This window comes from Etheostoma cragini, chromosome 14 (assembly GCF_013103735.1).
Source record: "Etheostoma cragini isolate CJK2018 chromosome 14, CSU_Ecrag_1.0, whole genome shotgun sequence".
NCBI lineage: Eukaryota > Metazoa > Chordata > Actinopteri > Perciformes > Percidae > Etheostoma > Etheostoma cragini.
Window position 1 is genome coordinate 16,760,194 of NC_048420.1, and position 14,954 is coordinate 16,775,147.

At 39.3% G+C, this 14,954-nt stretch overlaps 2 protein-coding genes across 5 annotated transcripts in view; both read left to right on the top strand.

Annotated features, from left to right (window-relative positions):
• celf3a (cugbp, Elav-like family member 3a) overlaps positions 1-171 on the top strand; it is a 26,286-nt gene extending 26,115 nt beyond the window's left edge. For 2 of the 3 annotated variants that reach the window (XM_034892933.1, XM_034892934.1), the window contains exon 14: positions 1-170. This exon is cut by the window's left edge and continues 674 nt beyond it. The gene's annotated coding sequence lies outside the window, so the exon portion shown is untranslated. The other variant, XR_004659468.1, reaches the window with a different exon arrangement.
• Positions 172-2,922: 2,751 nt separating this feature from the next.
• Positions 2,923-14,954, top strand: cers2a (ceramide synthase 2a). 2 transcript variants are annotated; one of them, XM_034892936.1, is made up of 12 exons: positions 2,923-3,172; positions 3,277-3,361; positions 8,944-9,117; positions 9,246-9,363; positions 9,538-9,656; positions 10,904-10,961; positions 11,094-11,144; positions 11,375-11,467; positions 12,276-12,404; positions 13,695-13,801; positions 14,479-14,632; positions 14,723-14,954. In XM_034892936.1, the coding sequence occupies exons 3-12, from the start codon at positions 8,945-8,947 to the stop codon at positions 14,864-14,866; spliced, it is 1,146 nt and encodes a 381-aa protein (XP_034748827.1). In that variant the 5' UTR covers positions 2,923-3,172; positions 3,277-3,361; position 8,944; the 3' UTR covers positions 14,867-14,954. The 2 variants fall into 2 exon arrangements, with proteins under 2 accessions (XP_034748827.1, XP_034748826.1); XM_034892935.1 differs by having other exon boundaries at positions 2,944-3,361.

Genomic DNA, 14,954 nt, shown 5'->3' on the forward strand with positions numbered 1-14,954 from the left:
CAATTTCTTTTTTAATTTAAAAAAAAAGAAAAAAAAAGAGGATTCCTGTGGTCTTCAAGACAATGAACACACTTATAGAGTTTTTAATTACATAACTGTACCTATGGAAGTAAACAAAAAAAACATAATGTTTCTTTATTTATTCTCTACAATTGCTGTTTTAAAACATATGTCTTTAAAAGAAAATAAAGTACAATTTAGAAAAACAATGTGTCTGCTCAACTGTCTGCTTCACATCTCGTTATTTACCAAAAATGGCATCTGTTCCTCAGTGTGATAAACCAAAAATGGCCCTTCTTTTGTTTTTTGTTTTTTTAAATTGAGCCCAGATTACAGAATAGACCAAGACTGTCTCAGAGTTTGGGTGTTGATCAGAAAAGCCATCCAGTGGAGTTGCTGCTCTCTATAGGCCTGACGAAGTATTGTGGAAAAGTGGAAAACGTGGTTGTGAACCTGTGGACCACACCAAGAATTACAGGAAGAAAAATTATAGACATCTTTTAGTGTATTCATTGTTTCTGCATAGATGAATTTCCATTCGTAGCCTACATGGAGTATAACCAGAAGCCTGTAGCAGCCTACATGATGTCCATTATAATTGCACACAATCATGTTAAATCATTGATCAATCCCAGTCAGACATGATTTATTGATGACAGTGCATGCAAAAATATCCAGGTCAGCTCACGAAGAGAATGGAAAATGCTATGGTGAGTGTAACCACAGCTGGGGTGTGCATTAAGTCCGTCTACCACAGCTTTTTGAGTTTGGTCAGATGCGTCCAAACACGCCTCGGCCTCCTTTGGCATGCCTAGGTGTATGAGGGGTGATTAATGCCACAAGGTGATTAATGCCACAAAATCAAATTAGGAAAATAAATCTGTTAAGGGTGCTGCAATCTGAAGCGAAGAACAGCTACAAAAGACTGTAGCTTGAAAATCTACTATTATAACGTATGTTAGGAAATATTAGTCCAATACATTACAATGAGAAACTTCACTCTCAGTTTAGATGACCATACAAACTTTTGCACCTTTTTTTGATAGGATGGCAAGTGCACCAGGATTTTTTATTGTTACTTTCTTTTAATTCACAGCCTAATTCCAGTGTGTAAGTGTTAGATTTCATGCAAGCACAGTAAGAAAATAAACTTAAAGAAATTTACTTTGCACCTTTTTTCTGATGCCATTTTGTTGATCTCTTCTGTTCTCTTGCTTCTTGCTCCTTCTTCACTAGTTGCTTTTTTGACTTTACCGGTAGTCTCTTCCGGCATTAGATTTCAAGACAACAAAAGAAAAAAGAAAAAAAATGGTAGAGTTTGAGGTTAGCATCAACCGCAACGATGAGTGTATTAATTTCGAAGATCGCCTGTACCTATTTGAGCCTGAATAAACAGACGAAGAGCTACAACTAATGGAGTAGAATCCGAGAACTAGTTATCGAGCAGCGGTAGCAGTAACAGCAGAGAGTAGAAGCCATCATGCAAGTGTTATTTGAATAAACTCCTGGTGTACTTACAAACTTTCCATTGCCTCGTTTTATGAGTACAGAAGTAGAAGAACCTATTTGTGCTACTGTAAAAGTTTGGTACCATTCCGGGTATTATTAGTGGGGTAATTTACAAGATACACCTCTGGTTCCATCAGCGCCTGCACTAAGCCCTTTGGCTGATGGCGCTAACTCACCCAATGTTCGACTAAAGGAAAAAAGCTTCTGGGGTGTTGTTTGGCTCGAGGTCATGGTGCTGCAAAGGACCCTTGGTTGAAATTACTCCAAACCATTTCTTTAAGGCTTCTTCAATACAGTATTTTGTGATTTTGTAAAATATGGTCCCATTTATATTACAATAGATGATAAAGCAAATGATGCTTTGCCAAGAGGCTTATGCGTATCCATGGCCCTGTGTAAATTAAAATTGTGTTGCCCATGTGTTACATCTTAAACTTTGACCTTCTCACTATGTTTTCAAATCAAGGTCTAATAGGAACACTTTGGTCGCCTAGAAATGTCTTGTTCAGCATTATGCTAACCAAGCTAGCTATAGCATTAGTGTTAGCTGTTGACTTAGGAGAAAGTCTGCTGATTTTCAACCAGCTCTCTGTAATGCTGCCGTAGGCCTACATGTTGACACACACACACACACACACACACACACACACACACACACACACACACACTTCTGAAATGAATCCTCTGCCTCTTATGGAAACCTGCTTTGTTGCAGTCGGCCTACAATAATTAATTAGTCCATCTAGGTAAATGCACATTTATTTGGGCTGGGCAGCTTTTCCAAAAACGGCACAGAGGATACAAAACCAAGATGATAATACTTGTGACATCTACCGGTCCTCTGTGCAAACTAAAGGTCTTCATCAGACATGTAGAAAATCTACGTAAACCCAACATGCTTAAACAATTTAAAAACAACCCCATCTGAAAAGGCCCTGAGGATAGTCAATTCACTCACTAACTATGCTATTGCCTGTCTGAACATGCCCTAAAAAAGGCAATAGAAACACAGCTAAAACTGCCACTGGGGGAAAAAAACATTCACTAGTCTAATATGGAATAGCTCAACGAAATGACACAAATAATCTCATTTATTTTGTTTTATTTTAAATATTATACCAGGTCCCATACTTGACTAGAGTTATTCCTGCAGTGACATTGAGCTAAAGGACAACATGAAGTGGGAGCGGAGCCTATTAACATACTGCATAAGCAAAAAGCATAGGCTACATTACACTTTTCCAAGAATTAGTAGGCTGTTATTTTGAAAAATATTAACGCCAAACTACATTACATGATATGACATGACATTCATGCTTAATACTTGACTCTTTCCACTGAAGAACATGCTTATCCTCGCCAGCCTCCCAGATGTAGCACTAACCACCTTCCATACAGAGTAGAGGCTCACGTCACTTTAAAAGCCCGCTCCCGCCCGCCCCCTGGGTCCTCTCCTAATATACTACAATATCCGACCAATTGAACTAACGTACCCGGCTAAACGGCAACAAGCCGAGTCCCACTTAGATTACTTTGAACAGACTGAAAAGTGAAAAGCTAAACACTCTTGTCCCCGTTGGACCTGCTTGAAAGCACGGGTACAAAAAAGAGTTTTAGGGAGAAAGTGCGACACACTTTTTTTTGAGAATGTGGCGAAGCTGAGGTAAGAGATAAGAAAAAAACGCGGATTGCTGCTCATTAAACGATCAAGAAGTTGGGAGTGTTTTTGATGGCGAAAGCTACATGAAATTCCCTCCGCTACAACAGTAACAGAGGACGAGCAGCAGCTGCGGTGGAGAGGAGACATTTTAGGACTAACGTTACCTGCCTGCACACAGCAAAGGGAAGCGAGGTACGTTGGCTGCACTGTTAGCGTTACATGATGGACGTGTCAGTTAAGGTTGTAAAAAGCTTCTGTGCAGCAGGCTAACGTTCCTACTACAAAGCCTCAAATCAGAGACTTCTCTTTAGGCACACACTAGGGCTGCTATTTTTAGACAGAAACTGGAGAGTCATACTACCGGGAGGGTTTATGTGAAGTTTTAACATTAAACTTTGCTGACGTGCTCCATCTGGAGCCCTCTCGAATTCAGCCTCTAACAGGCCTTTGCTTGTCCTGATGTCGGGGATGTTTGTTTAGGAACACCGCGATAACAGAAGGTCTTGTAGGCATTCAGGCCTAAACAACAAAGACCAACGGCCGCCCCTGAGGAATTACCGTACAGAGGTTGTTTCCAACAGATAAATGGCCGCATTTATATCGCTTTAAGAGTGAATTATAAATGCGCAAAAAAAGTTTTTCGAACGTAAACTAGAGATGAGGCCAAGGATAGTTTGCACTGCCCGTTTCTCTTACTACACGAGCAATAGAAAACAACATGTAGTGTGACCCTCTGTAAACAAAACGTATACAACGTGATTTAGCTAGTTAGGTGTTCGGAAACTTGTTCAAAGCTCCATCTCACAGCGTCAGACTGTCTGTTCCGCTATGTCCGGGAGACTCCCCGCTTGCTCCGTGCATGCGCACTCTGCCACTCCCTGCAAGTGTACGCAAACAGCGTAAAGAACTGTGTGACTGACACAAACCGCTCAACCATAACTTATGATAACAACCCTAAAGTTAAAATTATACAACTGCCTCCTGCTTTACTTAAAACTGAGGGGCATTGACTGTGTGACATTTAGTTTAGACAGATGTGAGGATATGATGATAAACCTATATAGCACTTTTTCAAAACAAAGTTGCTTAACAAGACAACAATTAGAATGGCTGACAATCAATTGTAAACAGTTTAAACGTTATACACATTGAGCAAGAAGTTGCAAAAGAGAATAAGTAGACAATTAGCGGCAAGGTTTGTGAGTGGCTGATTTATGAAAGCAGTACAGAACAAATGTACTGCAGTTACTGTCGTGTGTTTGGCTCAGAGAAAGCCAATCAAATCTTTTTGTAATTGAGACTAAGAACTTCAAATTAGCAAATTAAGGACCAGGAGTCATCAAAAAGCCACCTATACACAATAAGTTGTGAACTAGAGCCCAATTGATAAAGGATTCTTAAGGCTGAGATTCAAACTGAGATTATTATGACAGATAATGCCATTCCTTTGAGTCATTCTATTCTTCTTTAGTCAAGCCAGTCTTATTTCATTCTCCAAGGACTTTGCGGTCTTTAAAACATAAGTCAGCCTTCAAGGTTTCTTGTAAGAAAAAACAACATAATTTTAAAGGAGTATTCCACTCTTTACACATAAGTTCAGTTAACTCCTCATGAAGAGTATTACTGTACAGTACGGTTGTATACTTGTTCTTTTCTGTGCCTCTGGAGAGAGCTTCCAAAGTCTGAAAAACGTATGGTTGTCTTAACCTGATCTTGAGACTTAACATTTTTTAAAGAGGGATTGTTTACAGGCATGTCCCACCTAAAAATCATTTTGCTGGTAATTTTTGTACACTTTGGCACATTACCACCACTTGTAGACAGATGGAATGTCATTTTGACACATTATCATAAAGAGGACAGATTACACAATATACACGCAAGGGGCAAGGATGCCATTCACACAGAGGGAGAAGATGCAAGAGAGGGTGAAGTAGTTACTGTACTGGGTGGACTGTAGATGGACCGCAGAAAGGATAGTCTATTGAGTACATAACATCATGTTGCTTAGCTTTGAGGGGTGAAATGTGAATTTACTTTTTAGTTAATAATTAAAATGTAGGTGAAGGTGAAGTCACTCTTTGTGGTGCCTGTCCAAAAACACCCCTCCTATTACACTGACACTAACACTGGTGGTGCCAAAGTAAAACAGTACCCTTTGGTCAGGTCCAAACACTGTCATGAAGTTGGAAATGTGCATGCACTATCTGAGTGGCAATTGATGATACTGGAATACATGATATACCAATGCCAGAGATCAGATTGAGGATTATTACCAACCGCTGTAATAGATTCACAAATACAGTTAGAAATACAATGTTGTTTTAATGTTCAAGTGGAATTGCAAATAGACTCCAGAATCTTTTTTTTAAATATTATCAAAAACTCATTTGAAACTCCAATGTAAGCTGAGCTGTACAGACTAGTCTACTGGTCTTACTCGTTTGCTACACTTCATACTGATTGATTTATCAACACTATCCTGGAAATCCAGAGTTCTCGCGAGAGCACAATTTGAATTTGCTCAGAAAGATACTGTGGCATTGAGTAATGTTGCTCATTAACTATACCCTTGTAGCCGAGCTGCACCAATCACATTGGTGTAGCTGATGTAGGCGGGCCAGAGGCGAGCTAAACAGATGCTGGTAGCTAAGCGTATGGGGCTCTGGATATGTCCCCCCTGTGTGTTGTTGTGATTGGTCTTATCCAGTTGCGTAGAGTGAGATTTTCAAATGCATGCTTAGTGCCAACCGCTCGAGATGTGCAACTTCCGTTACTCAATGCCAGACCCTTATGTCACTGCCCGATGTGAGTTGAGTGCAGATGTGAGTCGCACATGCTCATATTTAAGCAGTTTACGGCATAACGTGTCATACTGAAATTTGTGAAATCCATAAAATAAGAAACTTTTCTCATTACAAACAATAACAGAAGTTTTTTTCATTTCAAAAACGTTTTAGCCACCTATGGTTGTTTGATTACTAACTTTTAGCTCAAAACGCCATTCAACTGACAACCTTTGTTGTCTGATTGCTAACTTGTAGCCAGCAGTGAATAAACGGTGTTAAGTAACTCGATTTTTGCTGTATTGACATTACAGAAGTCCCTTGTTAGCATCTTGTAGGCTACTTGGCGCAAAGTGACTCATGCGCAACTCAAATCTGCACTCGACTCACATCGGGCAGTGACACCTTAATCTTTCGGATTTGGGTCTGGATTTCCAGGCTATATAAACACAGTTTAGTTGACAAAATGAAATGCAAGTTTACTTAGTGTACCTAGCTTGCAGCAGATGCACCTGCCAAGCCGCTTGTGCCTGACCTGTTCTTCTGCCAACAATTGATCTTTTCCAGTCAGTAAACTCTTGAGTGAATCATACACCAGCAGGAGCACACACTATACTTTTAAACTTTTTTTATTAGAAAAATGTCTCTTACCCGTCGTATATAAACAACTAGGGACATAGGGGTAATTTACTGCGTATAAACTGTGAACACTTTTTTACTTCTGGTTGCTTGTAATGTTGCCAGTTTGGGGAATCTCCATCTGCTGTCACGTGCAATGAAAGTGAACGTTTCAGTTTAAGACCAGCTACAGAATAATAAGTACTTTGCATATAATATGTGGGATGTACACGTGAGAGCTTCTGCAACCCCAAGGTTGGTTTCCATTTCCCCCTGATAGACAGAAAAACTCTGTTCACCCAAATACCACAACTCACTTCAGGACTGAATACAGAATTGCACTTATTAATATTATTTAAACATAAAATACAGAGAGCCCGTTCTTAGTTTGAGGCATTCATAAGACTCTACAGGAACTATTGTCAGCTAAGCATAATGGTGGACACATAAAAGATTTACTTCAATGAGTAGAACTAAGAATTTATGGTAGATTGCTGTCATGAGAGGTGAGTAACAGGAGGCAGTGTATTCACTGACATCCTCACACTGATTAACTTTAAAATAAAGTATCAGTGATATTTCACTGCTGTTGTGTCAAGGTACGGAGCAACTCTTATGCTAAGGAAGCTTGCATGAGTTACTGGCCATTCGTAGTAAGCTTATAATGGGTTAAAGTCCAGACACCAAGTCCTTATTAAGGGATCTGGCAGAAAATGTGTGACAACCTGAACTTCCATCCTTAAATGATTTGCATCAGTAAACAATTTGACTAGAGAAACAAAGGTGCAGCAGTAATCTGCTGTTCAGGACCATAATCAACGGATCCTACGTTGCAAAAGTCCACAGATGACTAGTGTTCTATTTAAAGAGATGCCAGTGATAATAGCAACACAAATGTCATCTTGGGTCGTTTAACTGCAGATCCTGTTGCTGTTTCTGCACTTTAAAAACAGAGCAGTAAGAATATCAGCAAGGCTGTACTTTGGCACTGTGATGCTTTGAACTAAATTATGCTTACTTATTAGCACTAAACTCAAAGTACAGCTGAGGCTGATAGGAATGTCATTAATTTTGCAGGTATTTTGTCATTAAAGTATTGGGCCAACTTGAATTTTGACCCAAAGTGTGACACCAAAAGAATTTTGAATTGCCTTTTAGTTGAAAGGTTCTATACAAATAAGTTTGTAAGTTCAAAAAAATTTGGTACTAATAACCAATACTGTGACTTTGATACCGGTTCCTAAATGCTATTTTTTTTCATGTACCAATTTATAAAACTACAACAATTACAACATTACGGAACAAATCTATTAAAATGTATTTTTCGGCTCTCACTATGTAGCCCTGTCTCTGTGCGTAACAGAGTTTTTCCTGCATGCTTCTATGACATGTCACATTAGACAGACAAACACCAGAATTATTGGATCTTGGTAGGAGAATGCTGCAGGCATTTTTCGACACTCGATCCTTTAGAGACAATTTGGTCGGTGCCTAAAAAGTATTGAATTTCGTACCCAGCCCTTTCTGTGAAATAATACAGCAACATTGTTTTGTTTAATAAGTGGTTTAGACCTGTTTTGTTTATCAAGGTCATACGATCAGTTAACATCACAAGTCATCTTGCTCAAGAGATTAGCAGCGCTTGGTGTTCTAGTTATGCAGTTTCATTTTCTTCATTCATTCATACAGCATATGTTACAAATACAATACAAATTATTAAATTAGGTAAAAAGACATCATTACAACTCTGAGGTGTTAATGGGTGCACAGACATTTTTTTCTGTAAAGTTCTGTTAATCATAATGTAAGGCTCTTCTGTCAGCAGTTTAGCAGCTGTTTAAAGCTCACTATTTACCAAACTATTGAGGTTTCATTATGTAGGGAGTATAAGATGAATGAACGAGGGAGTGAATTTGGAAGTGTCTGAGTAAATAGTCATCCACCAGCAGAAATAGTTTTCCAAAAATATGGAAATTTTTGGCCAAACTGCAGTCCAGGTTAGAGCTCTAAATTACTTCTTATTGGTTTTCTTATTGGCTTCTTATTAGCATTTTGTGCAGCATAGCGAAGTTCTTCCTTCGTCATTCCTCTTCATCTGGAACTGTTAGAGCCCAGATACAGCGCCTCAACGCAGATGCCCAGTGCAATTAATCACCTCCAATCAATACTCATTCCTCTCAGCCCTCTTGTTTCCTTCCCCGTTCTCTCAGGATATTGTCACAGCTCGGTGATTTTCTATATTTATCTAATTGAAAATCGGAATGGAGATTGCCCAAGCAGACAAAATGTTCTTTTTCTTACCTGTCTTAATTTCCTTCCACATGATACACAAAAACACAAATCCTTATCTCCCTCAGTTTCTTCTTTTAGGATGTTGTCTCGACTGGGTGAGCTAATATGGGCAGACTGGATTTGGTTTCCTGAAGGCCACGGCTGGGCTGATCTGAAGGACCATGATGGCCTTGTTTTCCCTAAAACACAGGACCTCTGGGCTACTATACCCATTGCCCTCTGCTTTCTGGTCCTCAGACAGATATTTGAAAGGTGGGTCATCTCCAGCAGTGACTCTTTTTGTCTTGCGACAGTGTCATTTCCTTAACATACTTCTCTGTCTGATTTGGATATGTCTTCCCGACGAATGATGTTTGTAAGCAGTGTTTTACTCTTTCCAGGACGGTAGCGACACCTCTCGCCTCCCTGTTGGGCGTCAATGACAAGCAGCGTGTTCGTGCTCGTCCAAATCCTGTCCTGGAGTACTATTTCTGCAGCACATCAAAGCATCCCACACAGGTAATGATCCTGCATACTTATGGAAACTAGCACTCCTTCATACATATTGTGTGTTCTTTGGCAATAGCACAGCTTGAGCCTAATCATCTCCAACCCAAGCCTTATGTCATTATTTCATAACTTCAGACATTAAAGGCAGTACTGACTCTTTTCTTGTTTTGCTTTTGTTGTTAGACCTCCATAGAGAGTTTAAGTAAACAGACGGGCTGTTCAGTGCGACAGGTCCAGAGGTGGTTCAGGCGGCGGAGAAACCAGGACCGACCCAGCAAGCTCAAAAAGTTTCAAGAAGCAAGGTAGCTAAACATTTTCAGCCACACATCAAATACACCCCGACCTATTTTCTGTCTCCTTTTTATAGCCTGATTTGAATCATATTGTAGATGTAAAAGAGGTCTCCCCCCACCAGACGCACACACACACACCTTTTCATGAATTATTTAGATTGGAAATTGAATTAGACCACTAGATTTACATGGAAATAGGGTTTTGACAGTTTTATACTTCTGTAGTTGAGTGTGTTTTCAGGTCAAACAGGAATACCTGCTACTACAAACCCCATTGTTTGCCCAGATGGGAACGGGATATCATGACTTCACATAAACATACACGCCCACTTTGCATTTTGAGCTATCTTTGTGTATTTCTACACTGTATACAGATCTGTGTGTATGTTAACGCTGTATACAGCAGACGTAAGCATTTATTGGGTTTGGGAAAAGAATAATAGGTTAAGTTTAGGAAAAGAACAACAGGGTTGGCTTTATTGAAAGAAGAAATTGAGTTTAGGAACGGTGACACGCGGGACGCGATGCTCCGTCTCTTGGGTGAAAGTCCTGTGTTTTACCCATCCACCAACCTCCCTACGTGGATTTTCACCCTTTCATACTACTACCCATGGAGTAAATTCTCACTCAGTCGCAGGGTTTTGTAAGTCAATGAAGGCCAAACAGCATTGATATACATGCTAAAAGAAAGCATGCGTCTTGATAACACTCCAATAATGGCATACGAACTGGCGTGTCATACATACGCAATTTAATGAGATCCGTCTGCAGATGGGGGTCAGGACACCCTCAGGTTACATTTCAGTTGTCATGAGATGAGTAACAGCATAACAAAACAAAAATGTATATTTCTGCTAGGCAAAATCATATATACTTTTTCTCACTTTGATTTAATAACTGCAAGTTTCTTGGGATGTATTTTACCTGTCAAAATAATTCAAAATAAACAGTCCGAGAAGTAACACACAGTGTTGTCCTCGGTGTTGAGTTTATTGAAATTGAAACTCCAGTGACGAGGATGCTAGTGGGTGCTAGTTACTGGAGTTTTTATTTTGTCTGTGATATGTGATATTTTTGAAAATGTTGGTCCGTTTATCATTTCCTTGTTGTGATTTGAAGTAATTTCCTTTTTTTTAAATTTGTTGTCATCTGTATCCTTTAACCACAAAAGCATGGTGCCTTTGTTTTAACATTGTCTATTTTTGTGCTGTCTGCAATCAATCTGATTTCTGAGACTGCTATATGTTTTCTTACAGTTGGAGATTTACCTTTTACCTTCTTGCTTTCTTTGCTGGCCTGGCAGTCCTTATTGACGTGAGTACTGTGTCATGATCTGGTTGGTACTCATAGTTTGTCACAGTAAGCAAAAATCACAACGTGTGTCATTTTGTGAAACCTATCCATGAACTGGATCCTCATTAATATTGAATATCCATCTCTCCTCAGAAACCATGGTTTTATGATATGAAGCAGATGTGGGATGGCTTCCCGAAAATGGTATGTCCGTACTATAATTTGAAATATTTCCATAATTGTTTAATTAGATTTTTTCTTTCTTTCTGTTATTTTTTTTAATTTTTTTTAACATTTAAAAACATTTATAGACCATTTTGGAAGTCTGAAAGTATGAAAAGTGAAGAAACAATGTACAAAAAATGACGTAACTACTAGGTCAAATAATTAGTGGCATGTTTTTCTAACAGTTTTTTCTTCCTCTTTTCTTCCAGCCCCTTTTGCCTTCACAGTACTGGTACTACGTGATTGAACTAGGCTTCTATTTCTCGCTGCTTTTTAGCATAGCATGGGATGTCAAACGTAAGGTAAGTGAGCCATCTACTTAACTTTTGTTATCCCGTGTGCGCGTTATAAAACCCCTCAGAGACCTCCCATCAGGAGAAATCACTCACAGAGTCCATGATGAAATAATGAGAATGATCTATTGTGTTGGTAGTGGATTTTAAGGTTTGGCTATTGATTTCCCCATTAAGATGTCCGGACTTTATGCACTGTATTGAGGGGAGCTGTCAGCATTTAGAACACCATTAAAGATAATTTCAACTCTACTCATTCCTTTCACTTTACCTGTTTGGTAAAGTCAGAGTGAGACAAACTAAACTCTCTCTCCAGTCAGGGATGTTGCATCAGGAGGTGCCCTATGAGCTAATGTGTGACCAGAGTTCTGTGTGGTGTCACACGATGGAGAGACAGATTGATCGTTCTGTCCATCGGTCTCAAAGTTGTTGTGAAACGTGGCAGACCTTCGAGCCTGCTACCTGCCATTTCTTGTTTTATAACCACAGCTCACAAATGCAAGAAACTAATCTTTTGAACCAAAACAACAGCTTTCCTTGGGGATCCTCTGTGTTAAAATCAGCCCCTAATTTGAGAACTTTATTTGTAACTTTTTGTTAAGTTGCTTCTATATATATATTTAGTTTATCTTCATAGCTGAAAAGCCATATAACCTGCTATGTGCGTGCAGAGAGTTAATCATTTGTAAATCCAAAATCAATCAGAACAGACACTGTCGATTAGTGACCAATCTTTACAGCTCGATCAATAAGTGACCAAACGGTGTTGCATTTTGTTTTTACACCATCTCTTTCTGTCTTTTGTTTTTCTCTCCAGGACTTCAAAGAGCAGATAATTCACCATGTGGCCACCATTTCCCTCATCAGTTTCTCATGGCTGGTCAACTACATCCGGGCAGGGACTTTGATCATGTTAGTGCATGATGCCTCTGACTATTTAATGGAGGTATGATTGTGTGCTAATATGGTGGGGGAAAAAGGCGTGTTCTACTGTTTAAAAAATAAATAAATTGTAGTTTTTTTTTTTGATTTTACACATAATGATTTGCTTTTTTGAATTAGGAAAAATCTCATAAATTCTTATTTTTTTTTCACACCAATAACAGGGAATGTGAAATTAATTACAATCTCACTGCAGTTTACATCATTAAGGCAACAAATGTTCTGCCTTCCCTATGATCTTCATAACATTTAGCATTGGTAATTAGCTTAATGATGATGTTAAAGGAATAGTTTAGATTTTTTGAAATGGGGTTGTATTAGGTACTTATCCATAGTCAGTGTAATAATACAGTAGATGGTGTTCTGCACGATCCCAGTTTGGAGCAGCAGGCAGGAATACCGACACTGAAGCTAAGCAATGTATTACTGTGGACACTGGCAGCAGTAAATAAAAATCAAATCCAAATCGGTTCAAGCCTACGCTATATTTTGAATATTTTACAGCTCTTTTCTGACCGGGAACACTAAGCCACCAGACTAATTTTGACAAAAAGTTATTTACCCTTGCAGATCACAAAGTTGCTGTTCTACGGCTGCCTCAATCGGTTAGTCTGTTTTGTGTTATTGTGTGACTTTTTAAAGTATTAGTTGTGATTTATCAAAATCACACAATAACCCAAACAAACTAACCTATCAAGGCACTAGAACAGCAACTCCTGTGTTCTGTGAAATAAAATTGTTGCTTTTGTCCAAGGAGTCTGGTGGCTTTGCAGAGAGTATAGATGGATATATTGGCTGTCTGACAGCAAGGCAATGTCGTGAAAATATTCTAAATATAGCATACACGTGGGCGGGTTAGCTTAGTTGGTAGAGCATGGACACATATATAGAGGTTTGCTCCTCGACTCTGCGGGTTTGACTCCGACCTGTGGTCCTATGCTGCATGGCATTCTTCTTCTCTCTCTCCCCTTTCATGTCCTTATCTGTCCTGTGGAATTAAAGGCCTAAAATGCCCCCAAAAATATTCTTTAAAATAAATATAGCGTACACTTAGACTGATAGTGATATTTTTAGCAGGGCCTTTATTTGGTGGCTACCACCAACTAATGTAGATAATGATATGACTATGGATAAGTACCTCATACAACCCCCACTTAAAAAAATCCAAACTATCCCTTTAAGGTCAGGGCACTGTATATTCCTCACACAATTCACCGTCTGCCCTCTAGAGGAGAATGAATGAAAAGGTGTAACTCTGATATCTCTCTCTCTCTCTCTCTCTCATTCATTCCAGTCAGCCAAAATGTTCAACTATGCAGGTTGGAGGAAAACCTGCAACTTCATCTTCACCATGTTTGCTGCCGTTTTCATTGTCACTCGCCTCGTAATCCTCCCCTTCTGGTAAAAAGGATGTTACACCAGATTTAATTGTAACTTTGATAAGTCACTGATTTTACTGAATAATACGAATTTAGGAAGAAATTTGTGCAACATTGACACTGCACATATTTGGTAAAAGTACAGGAGAAAAGGCTTTCACGTATTCAAGGGCATTTTAATTTGTGCATTTACAAAAAATAAATGCCAGGGAAAAAAAAGGAAAAAAATATGACATTTACATTTTCTTTTGTTTTATGCCTGGCTCAAGAGAAATAACTGGTGATAAAGGCTGATGGAAACCGATTCTTTGCATAAACATTAAATGATAATGTTCTTGTCAATAAATCCCACAAAAAGGCCACAAAAACAATGGATTTATCCCAACAATTAATGTCTGTGTAGGCAAAGTCTGATGTAGCTTATTCCTCTGTGCCATAGAACTTACATGATGAGTTACTTTTTTTCAATTTTAATTATGCAATATGGCATGGCCTTTTTTATATGTTGGCATACAGATAATTGATGGAGAAGCACTGGTTCATTTTGCAGAAAGGTTGCTTAAAACATGAGAAACAATTTTATGGAAATGTAACAACAGACACATTGTGTACAGTCCTGGCTTCTCTCAATGGGCTTTTGATGGTGACTGTAGGTGGCTCTGACTGCATTCTTTGTTCTGCCTTTGTCCTCTTGTTCAGGATCATATACACGACGTGGGTGTACCCACTGACCCTGTACCCACCCTTCCTCGGCTTCTACTTCTTCAACGGGCTAATGCTAGTGCTGCAGGCTCTGCACATCTTCTGGGCTGTGCTCATCTTGCGCATGGTCATCAAATTCCTTCCAGGCAATGTATGAACCCCTAGTTTCAACCTCTCCTCACATAACACTTTCACTCTAACCAGCAACTGTCCAAATTTCATGTCTTGTTTTACCCAATAGGACATCGTCGAGGACGAGAGGAGCGATAAAGAGGAGACCGAGTCAGAAGATGACGACAGCAGTCGCGAGCAGAGGGAAAAGTTTAAAAATGGCTATGTGCAGAACGGCCACCCTCTCAACAACAACCACAATAAGAAGGACTAAATGGACTGTGAGAGCTGCAGATGAGGATGTGTGAGGAGTGACAATGGGCCCTCACATGTGGTCCTCACCTGAAAGCCAAAGATGGGAG